The sequence below is a fragment of the Sorex araneus genome, chromosome 1 (genome assembly GCF_027595985.1).
Source record: "Sorex araneus isolate mSorAra2 chromosome 1, mSorAra2.pri, whole genome shotgun sequence".
Taxonomy (NCBI): domain Eukaryota; kingdom Metazoa; phylum Chordata; class Mammalia; order Eulipotyphla; family Soricidae; genus Sorex; species Sorex araneus.
Genome location: NC_073302.1, coordinates 164,147,997 through 164,166,119, shown reverse-complemented (window position 1 = coordinate 164,166,119; position 18,123 = coordinate 164,147,997). Strand labels below are relative to the sequence as shown.

General features: G+C 36.7%; 1 protein-coding gene and 1 pseudogene across 4 annotated transcripts in view; one reads left to right on the top strand and one right to left on the bottom strand.

Annotated features, from left to right (window-relative positions):
* TMEM161B (transmembrane protein 161B) overlaps positions 1 to 18,123 on the top strand; it is a 78,061-nt gene that overhangs the window by 20,294 nt on the left and 39,644 nt on the right. The window contains exon 2 of one of the 4 annotated variants that reach the window (XM_004613066.2): positions 3,375 to 3,478. The exons of 2 other annotated variants lie outside the window; for them this stretch is intronic. In XM_004613066.2, coding sequence (XP_004613123.2) covers positions 3,375 to 3,478 — 104 coding nt within the window. Of the gene's footprint in view, positions 1 to 3,374; positions 3,479 to 8,680; positions 8,706 to 18,123 lie in introns of those variants that run through there. One more of the 4 variants, XM_055137280.1, reaches the window with a different exon arrangement.
* Positions 7,909 to 8,539, bottom strand: LOC129400833 (ATP synthase subunit g, mitochondrial-like; annotated as a pseudogene).

Here is an 18,123-nt window from a genome sequence, read left to right as displayed (position 1 = left end):
TTTTGTAAGGCTGGGGTTCCATAGAGATAGTACAGTGGGTAGGGTGCATACCTTGCATGTTGCACCCACAATATGGTCCAAGGAGGAGGAGGAGGAAGAGGAGGTGATGGGGAAGGAGGAGGAGGTGGAAGTTTTGGCACAAATGTGGAGAAAAGGGAATGGATATGAAGGCTGTTGCAGTCTGAGGAAAAACTGTATAATATTCTTTAAAATTTTGAAAATAGAAGTAGGAGGGAATTTGCCTTGCATGTGGCTGACCCAGGGTCATACTCAGCACCCCATATAATCCCCTGAAGACTGTCAGGAGTAACTTCTGAATACAGAGCCAGAAGTAACCCCTGACCATTGCTGGGTGTGTCCCCAAACCAAACAAAAGCCTTAAAAATAGAAATTCCATATGATCAAGTAATATATTTCATAGGCATTGTCTGAAAAACAAATATTCAAAAATATAATTTCCAGAACAGTTATTGAAATTCTGAAGGAAAAATAGTTTTAAAAACTAAAATTATATGTTTCTCTGATTATCAAGTGTGATAGAAAACATTAAACTTCCCATACATGCTAAGACAGAAAATTTCTTCTGTTCTTATTCTTTATGAAACCATATTTATTTGGAACAGCTTTTTAAAAGTTTTTGGTTTACAATGCTGTTAATAATAATTTCTCATGCACATAATTCCAATATCACATCCGTCACCAGTATCCTCATCTCCTTCCTGCAAGGATCCCAACCCTTTTCCCTCTCACCCCTCTACCCATCTCAATTGTGTGGATCAGTTTTCCCATTATATTGCTTTTGATCTTGTTGCTACCTCACTATGTATCTTTAAGTTCCACATATGAGAGAAATCATCCTTTATCTGTCCCTTTTATATGAGAGACTTCAATCAGCATGGTATCCTCCAGTTCCATCTATGTTGCTGAAAATTATATGATTTTGATCTATCTTAGCACTGTATAGTATTCCATTGTGTATATCTACCACAATTTCTTGACTATTCATCTATAGTTAGGTATTTGGGTTGTTTCCATTTCCAATGTCTTGGCTACTGTACCAAGTGTGGCCATAAACATAGGTATGCATATATCCTATTGTCTGGTTCAACATTTATAGAAAACAAAATAGAGATTTCTGGAAAAAAACCAAAACCAGAAATTTAACTCCCATACAACCCAGCAATACCATTTGGCATTTATCCCCCAAATACTTGGAATAATTTTCAAGAAAAATTATTTTCTTGATTGTGTTATCCAGCAAAATGAAAAGGAAATCCAAAAGAAAAAACAGCAGAGCAAATAAATGATGGAACTAAACTAGAAATGGAGTGAAAATAAATCTCAGCAGATAAATGAATAGTAGCATCCAAAAAAGCAATCAACTCAAATTAAAACAAGAGTCCAGAGTACACTGAAGAAACTGTCTCAAAAGGGCGGGGGGGGGGGAGAATCTTCATTAATAAATGAAGCAATTAAAAGTTTAAAGATTTTAGTCAAGTCAGGAATAAGAAATAAAAGGATATCATCAACAAGAAAGATAATAGCCTTTGATTAGGAGACAATAAAATAAGAAGTTGATAGATATAAAAGGAAATTACCTAATTAAATCTTAAATTTGGGATTCAGATCATAGTATTGCAGGTAAAGCATGCGCTGACCCAGGTCTGATCCCTAGCACCATATACGGTGCCCAACCACCCCCAAACTCATTTTTTTCTCTTTTATTTGTGCATTCTAGTTTGGATCACACACGCTAGCGTTGACTCTTGTGGTTTGGATGTATATAGTTATAACACCCCACACAACTGAAATATTTATTTAGTTTTGGATTTGGGGCCACACTTAATGGTGCTCGGGCTTATTCCTGACTCTGCCTAGGAATCATTTCTAGTGGTGCTATGGGGTAACATAAATGGTGTAGGGATCAAACCAGGTTTGGTTTTTTTCAGATCATTGTTCAAGGCCTGTGCTACTCTTGTATTTTCTCTCCAGCCCCCAGAACAAATCCTTTACTTGTGATGTTGACTAAGTACTTTGGAAATAGCTGATATTTTAAATATGATTGAATTAATAAGATAAGTGCTTAACTTAATAAGATAAGTGCTTAACTTGGATAAGACTGGTTAAAATGTGAGGTTGAAAAATGAGGTTTGTGAATATTTTCAAAAAAAATAAAGATTTTAGATATATCTTAAGATATCAGCACAGTTCTAGCAAAGTATAACATTCATTTTTCTGTGTGAAAATTCCCACATGGCTTGAAGGATTTTATTTGGTATTATAACCAGGGGATTTTTGAGCATTGTTGAGTTACACCCTGGATGCTAATGATGACAGCCTACATTAAAATTTCTTTACCTGAAGACTTTGAGATTACTTTGGCTTTCACACTTGTGAATACTTAGAATTGAAAAGTAGGCATACTAATTTTAAAGCTTCCCAAGCACTAGCTAGAGTAAATTAAATTTATAGAGGATGAGGGATAAAAATCACTATTTAACCTCATTTCTGTATCCTTAAATAATGGAGATTATTATCCTTATAATTTCTTGGGAATAATTTTAAGAGTTGTGTTAGTTTTATTTATTTAACTGGGGCCATTCCTTGTTGTTTTCAGGACTTACTTCTGGCTCTTGACTCAGGGATCACTCCTGGCTGAGTGTAGAGGCCCATATGTGGTGCTGGGAATTGACCCTGGGTCAGCTCAAGATGAACCTGGGTTGGCTTAGTGCAAAGTACTTCACCTGCTATGCTATTTCTCCAGCCCCAAATGTCTGCAAATTAATTAAAAAAAAATTTTTTACATGGATGTAACTCTAGCATATAGGTGAGAGCAGTATATTAAGTTTAAACAAATAGTTATGAATACCTAACCACCAGAGTAATGCACATTTTATTAATTTTTTATCGAATCACTATGAATTACAAAATTACTCATTTAGTTTTAGGAATACCACTTCCTTCACTCGTGTCTACTTTCATTCACTATTGTCCCCAGTATCCTTCCCTCCCACCAACCTTCCTTTATAACAAGTACTCTCTCTTTTTTCCCCCCCTTAAGGCACCTGTGGTTTATAATACTGTTACTGATAGGTATCATGTGCAGCACTACCATACTATAGTACCTCTTACTTCTCCAGAGTGACCACTTACTTCCACCATTGTCTAGTTTTCCCCTTTATCGTTTTTCCATCCCCACACTGCCCAGTGGCAAGCTTCCTACTGAACAATTTTCATGCTCTTCGTTTCTGTAATACACATTTTAATAGTGAACTCATTTTTTAAACTAATTTTCAAATGGTTATAGAAAGTTTTCTAAGCCGTCCTTGAATCTAAATTCACTCATTAAAATTTTTTATTTTTTTTTAACGCAGGGCGTGATAGGTATTCAGCTGGTCGTTACCATGGTGATGGCCAGCCTCATGCAGAAGATTATACCTCACTATTCCCTTGCTCGATGGCTACTGTGTAATGGCAGGTAAGGCAAAGAGAGGCTGGTTGTGACTGCCACTTTCAAATCTTAGTTTACCAGGATGGTTAACTTCCTAGAAATTAAATACCAGTTTCTGTTTTCTAAAATTATGGCAATGGAAAGTGAAGTGAAAAATCAAATTTTTCTATGTTCTCTCTCCTAATTAAGGTATTAGTAATTTATCTATTAAGCACATCAGTAATTGGCTTATATTCAAGAATTCAGGCCCTCTGCTTCCTCTACCCCATTCTGTCCATGGTCTCAAAAATACCACATAATTTTTCTAATCATTTAAAAATATCCATCTATAGGGCGTTGAGACTATAAGTTGAAGTACTTAAATATTTTTACTATTTGGAGAAAGGGACTCAATATATAATATTGTGTTTGAGAGTATTCTAAGAGTTTGGGGTATTTTATTTTACTGCAAATAATTTTAAATTTTAATTTAGCAGGTTGTGTGAAGTTATTTTGTAGTAATTTCTATTTTGTAAATTCACTAATCTCCAAACCATCCACAAAGCAATTAAGTTGTCATGATGAAACTTATGCAATAAAACTTTAAAAAATTAGGAGCTGGAGAGATTGTACAGAGGGTACGATGCTTGTCTTACACATGGCTGACCCCCGGCATCTCATGTGGTTTTCTGAGCACCACCAGGAGTAATTCCTGAGTGGAGAAGTAGAAGTAACAGTACCCTAAGCATTGCTAGGTTTGTCCTAAAAACAAAACAAAATTTAATAATTTGGTTAAATGTAGAATAGGGAAAAGTATGAACTGATGTATGCTAAAATCGTATGTAATTATGAAAAGAAAGTTGTTAAAAATTTAATTCCATGATTATAATATTCATCTCCAAAAAGAAAACATTGATTTGGAGCGGGAAAAAGAGTGCAGCGGGTAAGGTGCTTATCTTGCATATGACCAGGCACAGCTAGGTATGGCCCCCAAACCGAAAAGATAGAAACAAGAAACAAAACACATTGATTTATACCCATTATCTTTTGATTCTACATTTTCATATTATAAAATAAGAGATAACTTTCATCCTCCTAAATATTTCATACTGCAACACAAAAACTAAGCCTTTACTTCAAAGTGTTCATTTCCTCCATAGAAGTTTTTCCCAGAGTTCGAGAGCAATAGGGCGCTTGCCTTGCCTGTTGCCAACCCGGGTTCTATTCCTGGCATCCTATATGGTCCCCTGAGCCCTGCCAGAAGTAATTCCTGAGTACAGAGCAAGTAGTAACCCCTGAGCATCGCTGGGTGTGTGACACAGCAAAACAAAACAAAACAACTATCCCCCCAAAAAAACAAACCAAAAAAATGCCTTTCTATACACTAAGGTATTTAGCATAATTTTATTTACATATTTTATAAAGTGATTACTGTAGATTATTTCATCTAACGTGCATATTCCTATATAGACAATAAAAAGTAAAGAAGAAAAAGGCAAAGATTTCCTTGTGATTAGGATTTATAAGTGATAAGAACATTGGTGATGAGAATGCTCAATTCTGTCATAGACTTTAGTTTCTGTTTTAATTATTAAAAGACTTTCTGCTTTACTTTTTTTTTTTTTTTTTGCTTTTGGGTCACACACAGCGATGCTCAGGGGTTACTCCTGGCTTTGCACTCAGGAACCACTCCTGGCGGTGCTTGGGGGACCATATGGGATGCTGGCGATTGAACCCGGGTTGGCTGCGTGCAAGGCAGATGCCCTACCTGCTGTGCTATCGCTCCGGCCCCTCTGCTTTACTTTTTTATATCCTTGTTTAATAGCAAAAATTTTATGTGTGGAATGTGAGCATGGTGTTTAAAAACATGTAAATATTCACATGAATAGTTGAACATCTATCACTGCTAGATAACTGAAAAAGTAATTTGTAATTAGTTTTTGTAGGTTTATGCCCTTTGGTTTTGTTTTTACCTTTCTTGCTTAACAGAACACCCTTTTCATACTGTATTGAATAAGTATCAACTGAGCAAATTATCTTTAAAACATCCTTAATGGAATCTGATTCATAAACTAGATAAAATATATTGATAGTTTATTTTCTATTAAAAGTTGAGTATTTTTGGATTTCTGTTTCTGATGGGTCATCAGATTCTCTTTGCTCTAAAGATCTTATGCTTCTTATGCTATTTAAGTCTATAGACAGTTTTCCTTGGCCTTATATAAATAATCTACTTTCTACTTGTTCTTATAAAATATGTCTTGACCTGTAGGCATTGAAACTTCAGATTTCAAAAACCTGATTCTCTTCTGTTCTTTACTATTGGAATAATGTAGAATAAATTAAAATCTTTATCTTTTTTGACAAGTTTATTTCAGATAGTATGCATACTGCTATTTTCAGGGTGAGTTCAATCTTCATATTTAGCATGAAAGTTGATGTTGTTGTGATTTTTGACTTGCATTTGCAGACACAATAGCTTTAGTGCTAATTAATGCTGTCTCTATGTCAAATAAATTCCCAAAGATTTCATCAGGATTTTCTAGTAATAGTTTTTCTTTCGCTATAGTTTCCTTTCCTTCTTAGATTTTTTTTTTTTTTGAGGGGGGTGGGGGGAAGGGGTGGGGATTGTTGGGGCAAGGTAGGGATTTGGCAACACCTGGTAGATCTCAGGGCCTTACTCATGGCTCTTCTCAGGGATCACTGGTGGTGTTTGGGGGATCCATGTGATGCCAGCAATCAAACCAGGCAGCACCTTTTCTTCCTTATTAGTGAGTAGAGCTGAAGAAACCTTAGTTTCTGTGTATTATCTTTATTATTTTGTTAATTGTAAATAAATCAGTTTTTTTAAAAAATGTGGTTTCTCTGTTGTCAGAGTGTAAATTAATCTTTGTTAATATCTCATTGACCTCATCTGAACTCTTTCCTATTTGAAATGGAGGATTTAACATAGAACTTGATTCTGTTACATTGCTTAATTAATGAGTAAGCTTGCCAGTTTTTGAATAAGTAGATTCCTGGAAGGAATATGTAATTTTTGCTTGTAGATTAGCATCCTGTTTATTTTTTTGCATATAAGAACGTTGCCTATTTTAAGTTCTGTTATGATGAAGACTGTATTGCCATTTGTATTGTAGATACCTAATTTTTAAAAAGGAAAAATTACCTAGGTTTATTTTGTTCTATTTTATTTACTAAGTTATAAAAAATTCATTTTGATGAAATTCTTATTTCTGTTCATTTCATTTGTATCTCCACAGTCTGAGCTCAGTGGGAAAGGAAATGGGTTGAGGTATAATATGACCTCAGAGAATTGTATTCTAATTTTATAAGATTGTCTTTTAGTTTCCTCTGAACAGGTATCATCAGGGTCAAATGGGGTAATCAAAGAGTGATTGGGCAACTGTCCAGGTAGATCCTTCACAAAGTGCTGTTTCAAGGATTCAACTAACCTTTAAGTGGTGACTTGGGGATTCTAGTCTCTGTCTCCTGTTTTTCCTGCTTCCTTGCAGTAGTCTGAGCTGCTGCTGTGCCAATAGATCTGTGCCAATTAGCAATTGGGCTATAAATCATTCTGGAGAATCTAGGGATCAGGCTTAGAATTAGATATATCACTTCTACCCATGCATAACTACCCACTAGTTACAGCCAAAGGACTGGAGAAACTGGTAAATGTAGTTTTTATTTTAGTGAAAGGACTAATGTCTGGTCCTTTTCTGATAGGTGATATCATCTGCGTAGTCACAAATTAAAGAACAAATTTTAATTTTACTCCCATTCACATACTGAGCAAAGCTTGAGGCTAACCCTGCAAGTTTGCTACACAGTTTAGTATTTATTTGATTTATGACTGGCTATTCATCAATTTGCACAAGCTCCAGCAATGGAGTTTTGAATCTGGTGGAGACCAGCTTTTCTGCAATCGCTGAGTTCTGTTGGCAGTTGGCAGCGTAACTTCTTTATGTAAGAATATTTTTTTTTGACCTTGTTTTTCTTAGGGGCTGGAGCAGTAGCACAGCGGGTAGGGTGTTTACCTTGCACGTGGCTGACCAGGGTTCGATTCCTCAATCCTTCTCAGAGAGCCCGGCAAGCTACCGAGAGTATCCCACCCGCATGGCAGAGCCTGGCAAGCTACCCATGGTGTATTCGATATGCCAAAAAGAATATCAAATTTCACAATGGAGACGTTACTGGTGCCTGCTCAAGCAAATCGATGAACAACAGGACGACATGCTATAGTGCTACTATGTTAATGTGACCACCTTTTATTATAAACTAAATTATAAGGCACATCAGTTATTTTTAATACCAAAAAATATGCTAATTATGAAGAAATACTTATTTTTCAAATTAGACTCTCATCTCACCACTTGAGATTAAATTTTTCCACATCACCAAATTATGTTTTACATTTCTAGTATCTTAATAGAAAAATATTTTTTCTAGAAATGTTACTTGGTTCTTCTTTTCTGTGCCTGTTTTTTTTTTACACATCGTTTTATTCAAATATCAGTTTGACCACACATGATCTAAGAACACTCAAGTGAACCAGCTGTTCATTGGTCTTCAGACATTATAGCCAATGAGGCCACGCTTCCCAATGATCTCGCCAACATAGAACCACATTCAGCAGAGCTTCCTTCACTGTGAGATGCCTGAAGCTCCCTGTCTTAGCACTGTTGATTATTTTTTTCAAGCTTTGAATAGCTGTTGGGATCTCAGCAGGGGTTGGAGGAATCAGCTCAACCTTGGCATACTGGAGAAATGTGGCAAATCGAGGCTTCGAGTAAGTCACAGCAGTGCTGATGAGCTCTGGGGCCTTCTCCGTGAGGTTGTGCATGAACTGGGCTATAGTGCCAGCTCGGAGCCTCTGTCGCCCAGCTCGCTGTGCCTGTTTTTAATAAGACAGATTTTCTCGAAAGGACTTCTATTTTACAAGAACTTAATTACCAAGATCTCTTCTGCACACAACCTGTGAACATATATTCCTGACCTTGAGAGACTCAACTCTGAAAGAATCTAGTGTTTTGATTCTCTAGTCTACCCACCTTCCCTAAACAGAAGGAAGAAAAAAAAGCATGGGACATTGATTTCTCTTACCATTAGCATGAACTGCTTAACATAAAGAAAACTTGTTCTAAAGGTTGCCCAGATTGTCTGAAGATGTTAGTTCTTTGTCCAGCATACCACTGATTTTTAGCCAAAGTATACTTTCTATTGTAATTAAAGTTCCTTTTTGTTTTGAAGTTTGCTTGGCTCCTCTTTTCATGGAGAGGTAAGTGATAGGTTACATTCTTTGTACATTTGAATAGTGGGTTTTGCATGATGAGTAGGATTTTGCTTCATCTCTGTAATAGTTTCTTTGCTGAACCTGCTTTCCATTTTCCTGATTGTTCAGCTCAAACCTTCTGCATTTTTCTCTATCCCTTTATCCCCTTAGGCTCTCTCTTTGGTCTTCCTTTGGTCTGCTCTTTCCCTTCATATGTCCCTCATTGAAAATACATTATGTCCAATTCTGATTTGTTTCATCCTACTTTGGGTAAAGAGGGTGTTACTGTACCTTCACATTCGATTGTTTAATTCTTTTTGCCTGGTCTTTTTTGCATGTTGCCTGATCTAAGAATTGCAAGTTCCCTTTGGTGAAAGAAACCTGTTATTCAAATGCACAGTAGGTGGGACCTATGACCTAAGGGAAAGGTTTAAACCTTCAGCTACTCCTCTTATGGAATGCCTGAGTCCTTGTTCTCCTTGCCTTAGCTTTCTTAACTTCCAGTTCCAGAACATCCTGGTATATTCTAGTAAAATTTCCAGTGAATGAGGAAGGCGCAATTGTCTATAACAAAAGGAATTTAACTATATGTATTAAGGAACTTTATGTGTTTTAACTGCTCTTTGCTTTTCCTTTTTTTTTTCCTTTTTGTCAAATTTTGGAGATTTAGAATGGAAACAAATTAGCTATGGTGACTTCTGTTACATACCTTGAAACAGTGATGTACAATTATTTATATACTAAAAGCTTTGTTAACTTGCATAATATTAAGCTTTTCTGTATTTGTTCATTGTTAAGTTTCCATTCTAAATTTTTGAAATTTTAACTATTTTTGTAATTTAGTGGGCTGGAGCAATAGCACAGCAGTTGGGCATTCGCCTTTCACTCGGCTGACCCGTGTTCGATTCCTCCGCCCCTCTCGGAGAGCCTGGCAAGCTACTGAGAGTATGGAGCCCGCACGGCAGAGCCTGGCAAGCTACCCGTACTGTTTTTGGATATGCCAAAAACAGTAACAATAAGTCTCAATGAGAGACATTACTGGTGCCCGCTCGAACAAATTGATGAGCAACGGGATGACAGTGCAATTTAGTGGCATATAAAATAATGTTGACTTTATTACTTTAGACTGTGTTGGCAATCAGAACCAGTGAAAATAGGGGGAAAGAAAGGTAAATGTCAGGCCAGAGCAATAGTATACATCGGGTAGGGCATTTGCCTTGCATGCAGCCCACCCAGGTTCAATCCCCGGCATCCCATATGGACCTCCAAGCACCGCCAGGAGTAATTCTTGAGTCCAGAGCCAGGAGTAACCCCTGAGCATTGCTGGGTGTGACCCAAAAGCAAAAAAAAGTGGGGGGGGTAAATGTCATAAAGTACGCTGAAATTAATACATTTAAATATAAGAGGTTCAGTTTTTTGGTTGGTATCCTGTCAATACATCTTATTTAATTAATTTTTTTCTACTGCAAACAATACTGTGGTGTAGAAAAGATGTAAATTACAAAAGAGAAAAGTTATTTTTATTCTTATCAGCAAAGGACAATCACTGTACACGTAATTTCTAATCTTTTCATTTTTTCATTTTTTCCTTTGGTTGTGATTATATTGCATGGTTGTGACTATATTGCATGTGCCTTTTGTCTATCTTGGTAGCATAAAACATTTTTTCTTGTGTTTTTATAGCAATTATTATTACTTACTAAATTGATTCTAATGCCTAATAAACTTTTAGACATTTTCCAAGTTCATATTAGAAGGGCTCAGTATAGCAGTTGCTAGAAGGTTGTAGAGGTACTTTACCAAGACAGACATACTAATTTATAATAAAGGCAGAAAATTTTTGTATTTGAGACTGGAAGTACGGTGAATGGGAATGATATGGAATGGAATCATGCTGTGCACACTAATTATTGAAGAAATTGATGTTACTGTCTGTACAGACTTTGAATTTGTAGTCTCAGAGCTTAAGTGGCCGTTCCTTGCTGTTTAGGTTTTATTTTTCCTCCAGTGCTTGCCTGCCTTGTCCTCACTCAGAGTTATTGAAACCAGGGACTGTCACTGTTATCTTCACACAATCAAGTCTACAACTCTAGTAAGACATGACACCTCATGTTATATAGTTTTGTGCCATGAAGGAAGTGTTTTGTCTGTCTGTGCCCGGTTCCTGTATTTGTGCTCTGTACCCCATCTCTTCCAGCCTTTATCTAGACAGTTTCATTGAACATTGCTTCTCTGTTATGCCATTAATTACTTAATTTTGAGGGATTCTTGTTAGCATATATTATGTTTGTGCCTGTCTATGTGTATATCCACACATTCACATATATATAGTTGAACACACACACCTGTATGTAACTATATATATTTTAAGAACTTCCATTAAAAGTAACCACAACCAATCAAATCAGAATTACAACCCGTCTTTCCTCTAAAACCAAAATCTCTTTCATAACTGTTAGCTTAGGCCTATTTTCATATTTTTCTCATTACTTCCAATTTATTAGCATGGATTATTTTCATAAAGCATGTTTTCTCATTTTTTAATTAGCTATTTCACTTTCTACTATGCTTTATTTTCTCCTTTTGTGATCTTAATTGCTAAGGATTTAAGTATTATAATTATGTGATGACTCCAAATTGTCTCTGAACTTAGAGATTCTTTAACAGTTGATCTGCCTTGATATCCGTTAGGCCCTTAAGAAAAACTAGCATGTTTAAAATTTTGATTTCTCTTGCTCTTCTACTGTATCTCAGAAAACGTACCATCTCTTGCAAGTGAGAAATGTAGATACAACTTCTTATTTCTTACCTTTTTTTCAAATCCTAACCTTTAGTTCATTAGCAAAACATGTTGCTTTGACATTCAAAATAGGTATCTGCTATTCTTGCCTCTCTGATTCACAGACCATATAAAGAGGGCTTAAATTATAATTCAGATTAAATTTCTCTACCTGCTTTTAGACCATTATAAACTTCATACTAAAACCCACAAAGCTTTGTATGATCTATTCTGGGGCATACCTGGTAGTGCTCAGGACTTAGTCCTGATTCTGTGGTCATAGATCACTCCTGGTGGTTTTAGGAGGTCTATATGTGGTGCTGGGGATTGAATATGGGTCAGCCGAGTGTAAGGCAAGTGCCTTACTTGACATACTATCTCTCTGACCCCTCTTATTTTTCGGTCTCTCCCATGTTTCTCTTTGCATGTGGTAGTACTGCTTCACTGACCTTTTGAGTAGTGCCTCCCCTTCACCCCCACCCACTATCCCCTTTCTTGTGCTTCTGAAAAGTCCTGTTCTTTGCCTGGAATGCTTTTTCTTCTGTACTAATCCTTTCATCTCTGGAACATTACCTCATCTAATTCCTAAGACTTGTATATCTGCTTCTCACCACTTGGTACTTATTTTAATAACAATTTATACCATTCCTGGTGCCTGTTAAATTCTGCACTAATAAGAATATAAATATCAAGAAAGTAGGACCATTGACTTTATTGTATATGATTGTATGTCCATTACCTAGCAGAGTACCTAATCATATGCTCCATTAAGGTTGATAAATGGATGAATGAATGAGTAAATAAATAGATGTGTAGATGAGTAACAGACTAAAATAAGTAGTTCTAAAAGCATCCAACACACTTAGGTTGCAGCTTTGAATTTGGTTGCTATTTAAAGTGACCTCCAAGTGTAGCTATAATTGTTACTAATAAAGATGACTTGAGTTGTCCAGTGAGAACTACAATAAAAGCAATCTATTTTAGAAAAATGGGTTTGCAAAACAAGATTAGACAATTTAGGTATGTTTCAAAAGAAAATTGGTCCCTAGAAGAAGATTTCTATATATCAAAAAAGTATTACATAACTCTAAATGTAAACTTTTTTCTATACTAAAATTACCTCTACTGGTTACTTATCTGAAAATCTTAAGCAACCAATGTTTGTCTTTTTAGATGAGCTATGTAAGCTATTTTAGTGTTTTTCTGTTATGCATTAACTCCATATTATTTGTGTATTCTGTATTTGCTTTACTTCAATTTATTTGTAACCCTCATATCTGTATACTTGCAGTAGTTTTGAGGTCATTTATTAATGTGTGCAGTGGCAAAAAATTTGAGTGCCTGATACCCCATGTTCTAAGCTAAAGCCTTTTTTGTTTCCTCTCACCCCATGTTCTAAGCTGAAGCCTTTTTTGTTTCTTCTTACTCTTTGTAAGCAAGTATTTTTGTTGTTGTTTTTTCCCCAGCTGTGTCAGATATTCCACATTTTTTGCTTCTTGTTGGTGGTTTTGCTATTTAAGGTGATCTCCTCTAGATAGATCCACAAGAACAAAACTCAACAAGGAAACACTGACCCTGAATGAAGAAATTGAAGAGAGAGGCCTAATAGACCTATACAGGGCCTTACACCCCAAAAAGAAAGAATACACATTCTTTTCCAGTGCACATGGAACATTTTCAAAAATAGACCATGTACTGGGCCCCAGAACATACCTCAATAGAATCAGAAAAATAGAAATTGTATCAACCATCTTTTCAGACCACGATGCGCTGAAGATAGAAGCTAACCACCCACAAATACGGAAAATCAAATCAAACACCTGGAAATTAAACAATTCCATGTTGAACAATGAGTGGGTCAAGAAGGAAATCAAGGAAGAAATCAAAAGATACTTAGAAACAAATGAGAATGAAGACACGAGCTACCAAAACCTATGGGACGCAGCTAAAGCCGTGTTAAGGGGAAAATTTATAGCCCTCCAAGCATTCCTCAGGAAGGAAGAAAGGACCCACATAGATAGCTTGACTTTACAACTCAAGACCCTAGAAAAGGACCAGAAAAAGGACCCCAAACCAGACCGAAGGAAAGAAATAATAAAAATTAGAGCAGAAATTAATGACATCGAAACCAAAAAAACAATCCGAAAGATCAATGAAACAAAGAGTTGGTTCTTTGAGAAAATAAATAAGATTGATAAACCGCTAGCAAGTCTCACAAAGAAAGAAAGAGAGAAAACTCTAATAAATCGAATCAGAAATGAAAAGGGGGACATCATAACAGAAACCAGTGAGATTCAAAAGATCATTAGAGACTACTTTGAAAGTCTTTACGCCACAAAAAAGGAGAACCTAAAAGAAATGGATGGATTCCTTGATTCCTACAATCTCCCAAGACTGAAGAAAGAAGACCTGGAATACCTGAATAGACCCATCAATGTTAAGGAAATTGAAACGGTAATCAAAAACCTCCCCAAAAACAAAAGCCCAGGCCCAGATGGTTTCACTGGCGAATTCTTCCAAACATTTAAAGAAGACCTATTGCCTGTTTTCCTCAAACTTTTCCAGGAAATTGAAAAAACAGGAACTCTCCCAAACAGTTTCTATGAAGCACATATCTCCCTAATACCAAAAGCAAACAAAGACACCACTAAGAAAGAAAATTACAGACCAATTTCCCTGATGAACACCGATGCGAAGATCCTCAACAAAATACTAGCAAATAGGATCCAACAACTCATCAAAAAGATCATACACCACGACCAAGTGGGATTCATCCCAGGGATGCAAGGATGGTTTAACATTCGGAAATCAATCAACATAATCCAGCATATCAACAAAAGGAAAGATAAAAACCATATGATCATATCAATAGATGCAGAGAAAGCATTTGACAAGATCCAACATCCTTTCATGATGAAAACCCTTGCCAAAATGGGGTTTGGAGGAACTTTCCTCAAGATAGTCGAAGCCATCTATCACAAGCCTATGGCAAGCATTATCCTCAACGGGGAAAAACTAAGGGCCTTTCCTCTGAGATCAGGCACAAGACAAGGATGCCCACTCTCACCACTCCTCTTCAATATAGTACTGGAAGTACTTGCGATAGCTATTAGACAAGAAAAAGAGATTAAGGGCATCCAGATAGGAAGGGAAGAAATCAAACTCTCACTATTTGCAGACGACATGATACTATATCTAGAGAAGCCTAAAACCTCTACTAAGAAACTCTTAGAAACAATAGACTTATACAGTAAAGTTGCAGGCTACAAAATCAATACCCAAAAATCCATGGCCTTCGTATATGCAAACAATGAGGCAGAGGAAAGGGACATGAAAAAAGCAATCCCATTCACAATCGTGCCCCAGAAAATCAGGTACCTCGGAATCAGCTTAACCAAGGAAGTAAAAGACCTTTACAAAGAAAACTACATAACGCTACTCCATGAAATCAAAGAGGACATGAGGAAATGGAAACATATACCCTGCTCGTGGATAGGGAGAATCAATGTTGTCAAAATGGCAATACTCCCTAAAGCATTATACAGATTCAATGCGATCCCTATAAATATACCCATGACATTCTTCAAAGAAATGGATCAAGCAATCCTAAAATTCATATGGAATAACAAACGTCCAAGGATAGCTAAAACAATTCTTGGGAAAAAGATGATGGGAGGCATCACCATCCCCAACCTCAAACTTTACTACAAAGCAGTAACAATTAAAACAGCATGGTACTGGAACAAAGGCAGAGCCGTAGACCAATGGAACAGGGTGGAATATCCCTACACACAACCCCAAATGTATGACCATCTAATCTTTGATAAGGGAGCAAGAGAAGTGAAGTGGAGCAAGGAAAGCCTCTTTAACAAATGGTGCTGGCACAACTGGACAACCACATGCAAAAAAATGGGTTTAGACCTTGACCTGACACCATGCACAAAAGTCAGATCAAAATGGATTAAAGACCTCAACATTAGACCACAAACCATAAGGTACATTGAAGACAAGGTCGGCGAAACCCTCCACGATATTGAAAATAAGGGTATCTTCAAAGGTGACACGGAACTAAGCAATCTAGTAAAAACAGAGATCAACAAATGGGACTACATTAAGCTATTTAAGGTGATCTCCAAGTAGCATTAAAGTGCAATATACTGTTCCTATATACAGAAAGCTATCTGTGATGTGCCTTTGGAGAAAATTTGCCATAATGACTTACAGAATCAGTAAAATCAGGAGAATACTTGATTTAAGATTACAAATATTAGATAAACTTTGTTCAGGCATGAATTATAGTACAGCTGCTCATGAATTCAGTGTTCATGATAAACAGTTCAAATAAACAGTATACATTCGTTCCAGCCACAATGCATTCAAGTATCTTCAAATAAAAACATATAAAACAGTTCAGTATTGATTAGTATTGAAAAACCGGAGGCTCTCAGGAACCTCACGCTATTTCCCTTAGGAGTAAAACCTTGTATTTCCCCAATGAGTAGTAGTTTGTTGTTTATAAAGACTAGAATATGACTGCAAATAAGAAACAGTGACTGTAAGTTAAAATTCTGGACTTCAGGGTCTGGAGAAGATAGTACAGCAGTTAAGGTGCTTGCCTTGTATGCAGGTTCAATTGACACAGATTAAATTCCCGGCATCCCATACAGTCCCTCAAGCCTGCCAGGAGTGATTTCTGAGTGCAAAGCTATAAGTAACCCCTGAGAACTGCTGGGTGTGGCATGCGCGTGCGTGCACACACACACACAGAAAAAAATTCTGGACTTCATTCAAAATTTCAGGAAGCTTTTCCTCATCCATGTTAATTATAATTTAGGGATTTTGGAGGACTGGAGTATTTTAAAATCTTGAAATCTAAAGGAGATTGTTGAGTTTACTTTGTGATTCTTATGAGCACTTCTCTATGCCAGTAGCTATACTAGTTTTGAAGTAGACTAAAAAATGTGAATCATAAAAGTTTGAACTCACATGGCCAGCGTGATAGTACAGTATGTAGGGCACTTGCCTTGCGTGTGGCTGACCTGGGCTTTATCCTTTGGCTCCACATAAGCTCGCTCTCTTTTTTTTTTGCTTTTTGGGTCACACCCGGCGATGCACAGGGGTTACTCCTGGCTCATGCACTCAGGAATCACCCCTGGCGGTGCTCAGGGGACCATATGGGATGCTGGGATTTGAACCCGGGTCGGCCTCGTGCAAGGCAAATGCCCTACCCGCTGTGCTATCACTCCAGCCCACCACATAAGCTCTCTTGAGTCTCTTCAGGAGTGATTCCTGAGCACTGCTGGTGTGGCCAAAAATAAATACATAAATTTTTGAACTCAAGAAACCTCTCAGTTAGGATAATGTCTCATTTTAATCCATCTAGTCTGATAACCAATGCAGTTTAATTTTTACATTATCTACCTGCTCAGAATTGATACAGACCCTATAGATTGAAGATAAAAATCCGGGGCTGGAGTGATAAGCATAGCGGGTAGGGCGTTTGCCTTGCACGCGGCCGACCCAGGTTCAAATCTCAGCATCCCATATGGTCCCCTGAGCACTGCCAGGAGTAATTCCTGAGTGCAGAGCCAGGAGTAACCCCTGTGCATCGCCGGGTGTGACCCAAAAAAGAAAAAAAAGATAAAAATCCTTCACAATAATGTCCTGGCTACCTGTGACAAGTGCAAGTTCTTGGGATTCCCAGACCTCTCATGCTTCTGACTCACTGGTTTCTAGCAACCACTTTGGGTTCTATAGTTCAGTAGAATGATAGGAACTCAAGAAAAGTGCTGTACTTGAGATTAGGTTTCATTATATAAATGATACATGTAAGAGAAGATTTGGGGAAGAGCTTGTGATTTCCATTGCTATAAAGTCAACATAAGCTTTAGTATCCAGAGGTTTTATGGAATTTCATCACCTAGGTATGATTTAAAATCAAAAGCCACATGATCGGTCTGTCTCTAGCCCTTTCCCTTCCCATAGAAGCCTCAATTCTACTCTCATCTTGATTTATATTTCTGATGACTAGTCTCCATTTTTATGATAATTGGGAGGACTACTAAAATTTCTCCCATTGATATAATAAAACTACCTTCTTATCCAGAACATTTCTAGCAAATTTAAGTTCTTTTCTATGAACTAGAAACGAACACTCTAGTAAGATTGCTTTATATGTGATAAAGTTAAATAGGAGTTTGTCAGCTAGGAACATTGATTTTTTTTTTTTTTAAAGTAGAGAGTAAGAATGCTAAGACATACCAAGATATAAAAAAGTATGTGGAATAAAATGGCAATAAAATTTCACATTTTCAAAAGGGGTTCAAGATTCAGATTAGGAGTTAGAACAGTTCTGAGTCTAGAAAAATTTTCCAAAAAATATTTTAAAGTTCTCATTTAAAAATTATGAATTTTCTGTTCTACTATTGTTAAACTCTTTAATCCATGCTACTTAAAGAAGAATATGTCTGGTATTGGGGAGGGGGATTGTTAAAACAGGCTGGAGAAATAGTGGTCAGTTCATGAAAGGCTATGGGTACTAGATCACAGTTATGTACATGTTTAGGCCTTGTAATATGTGTTTTAACTTTGAAAGTTTTCAAGCAGAATAAACAATAGTATAATGAATAGATAATGATTATAAGG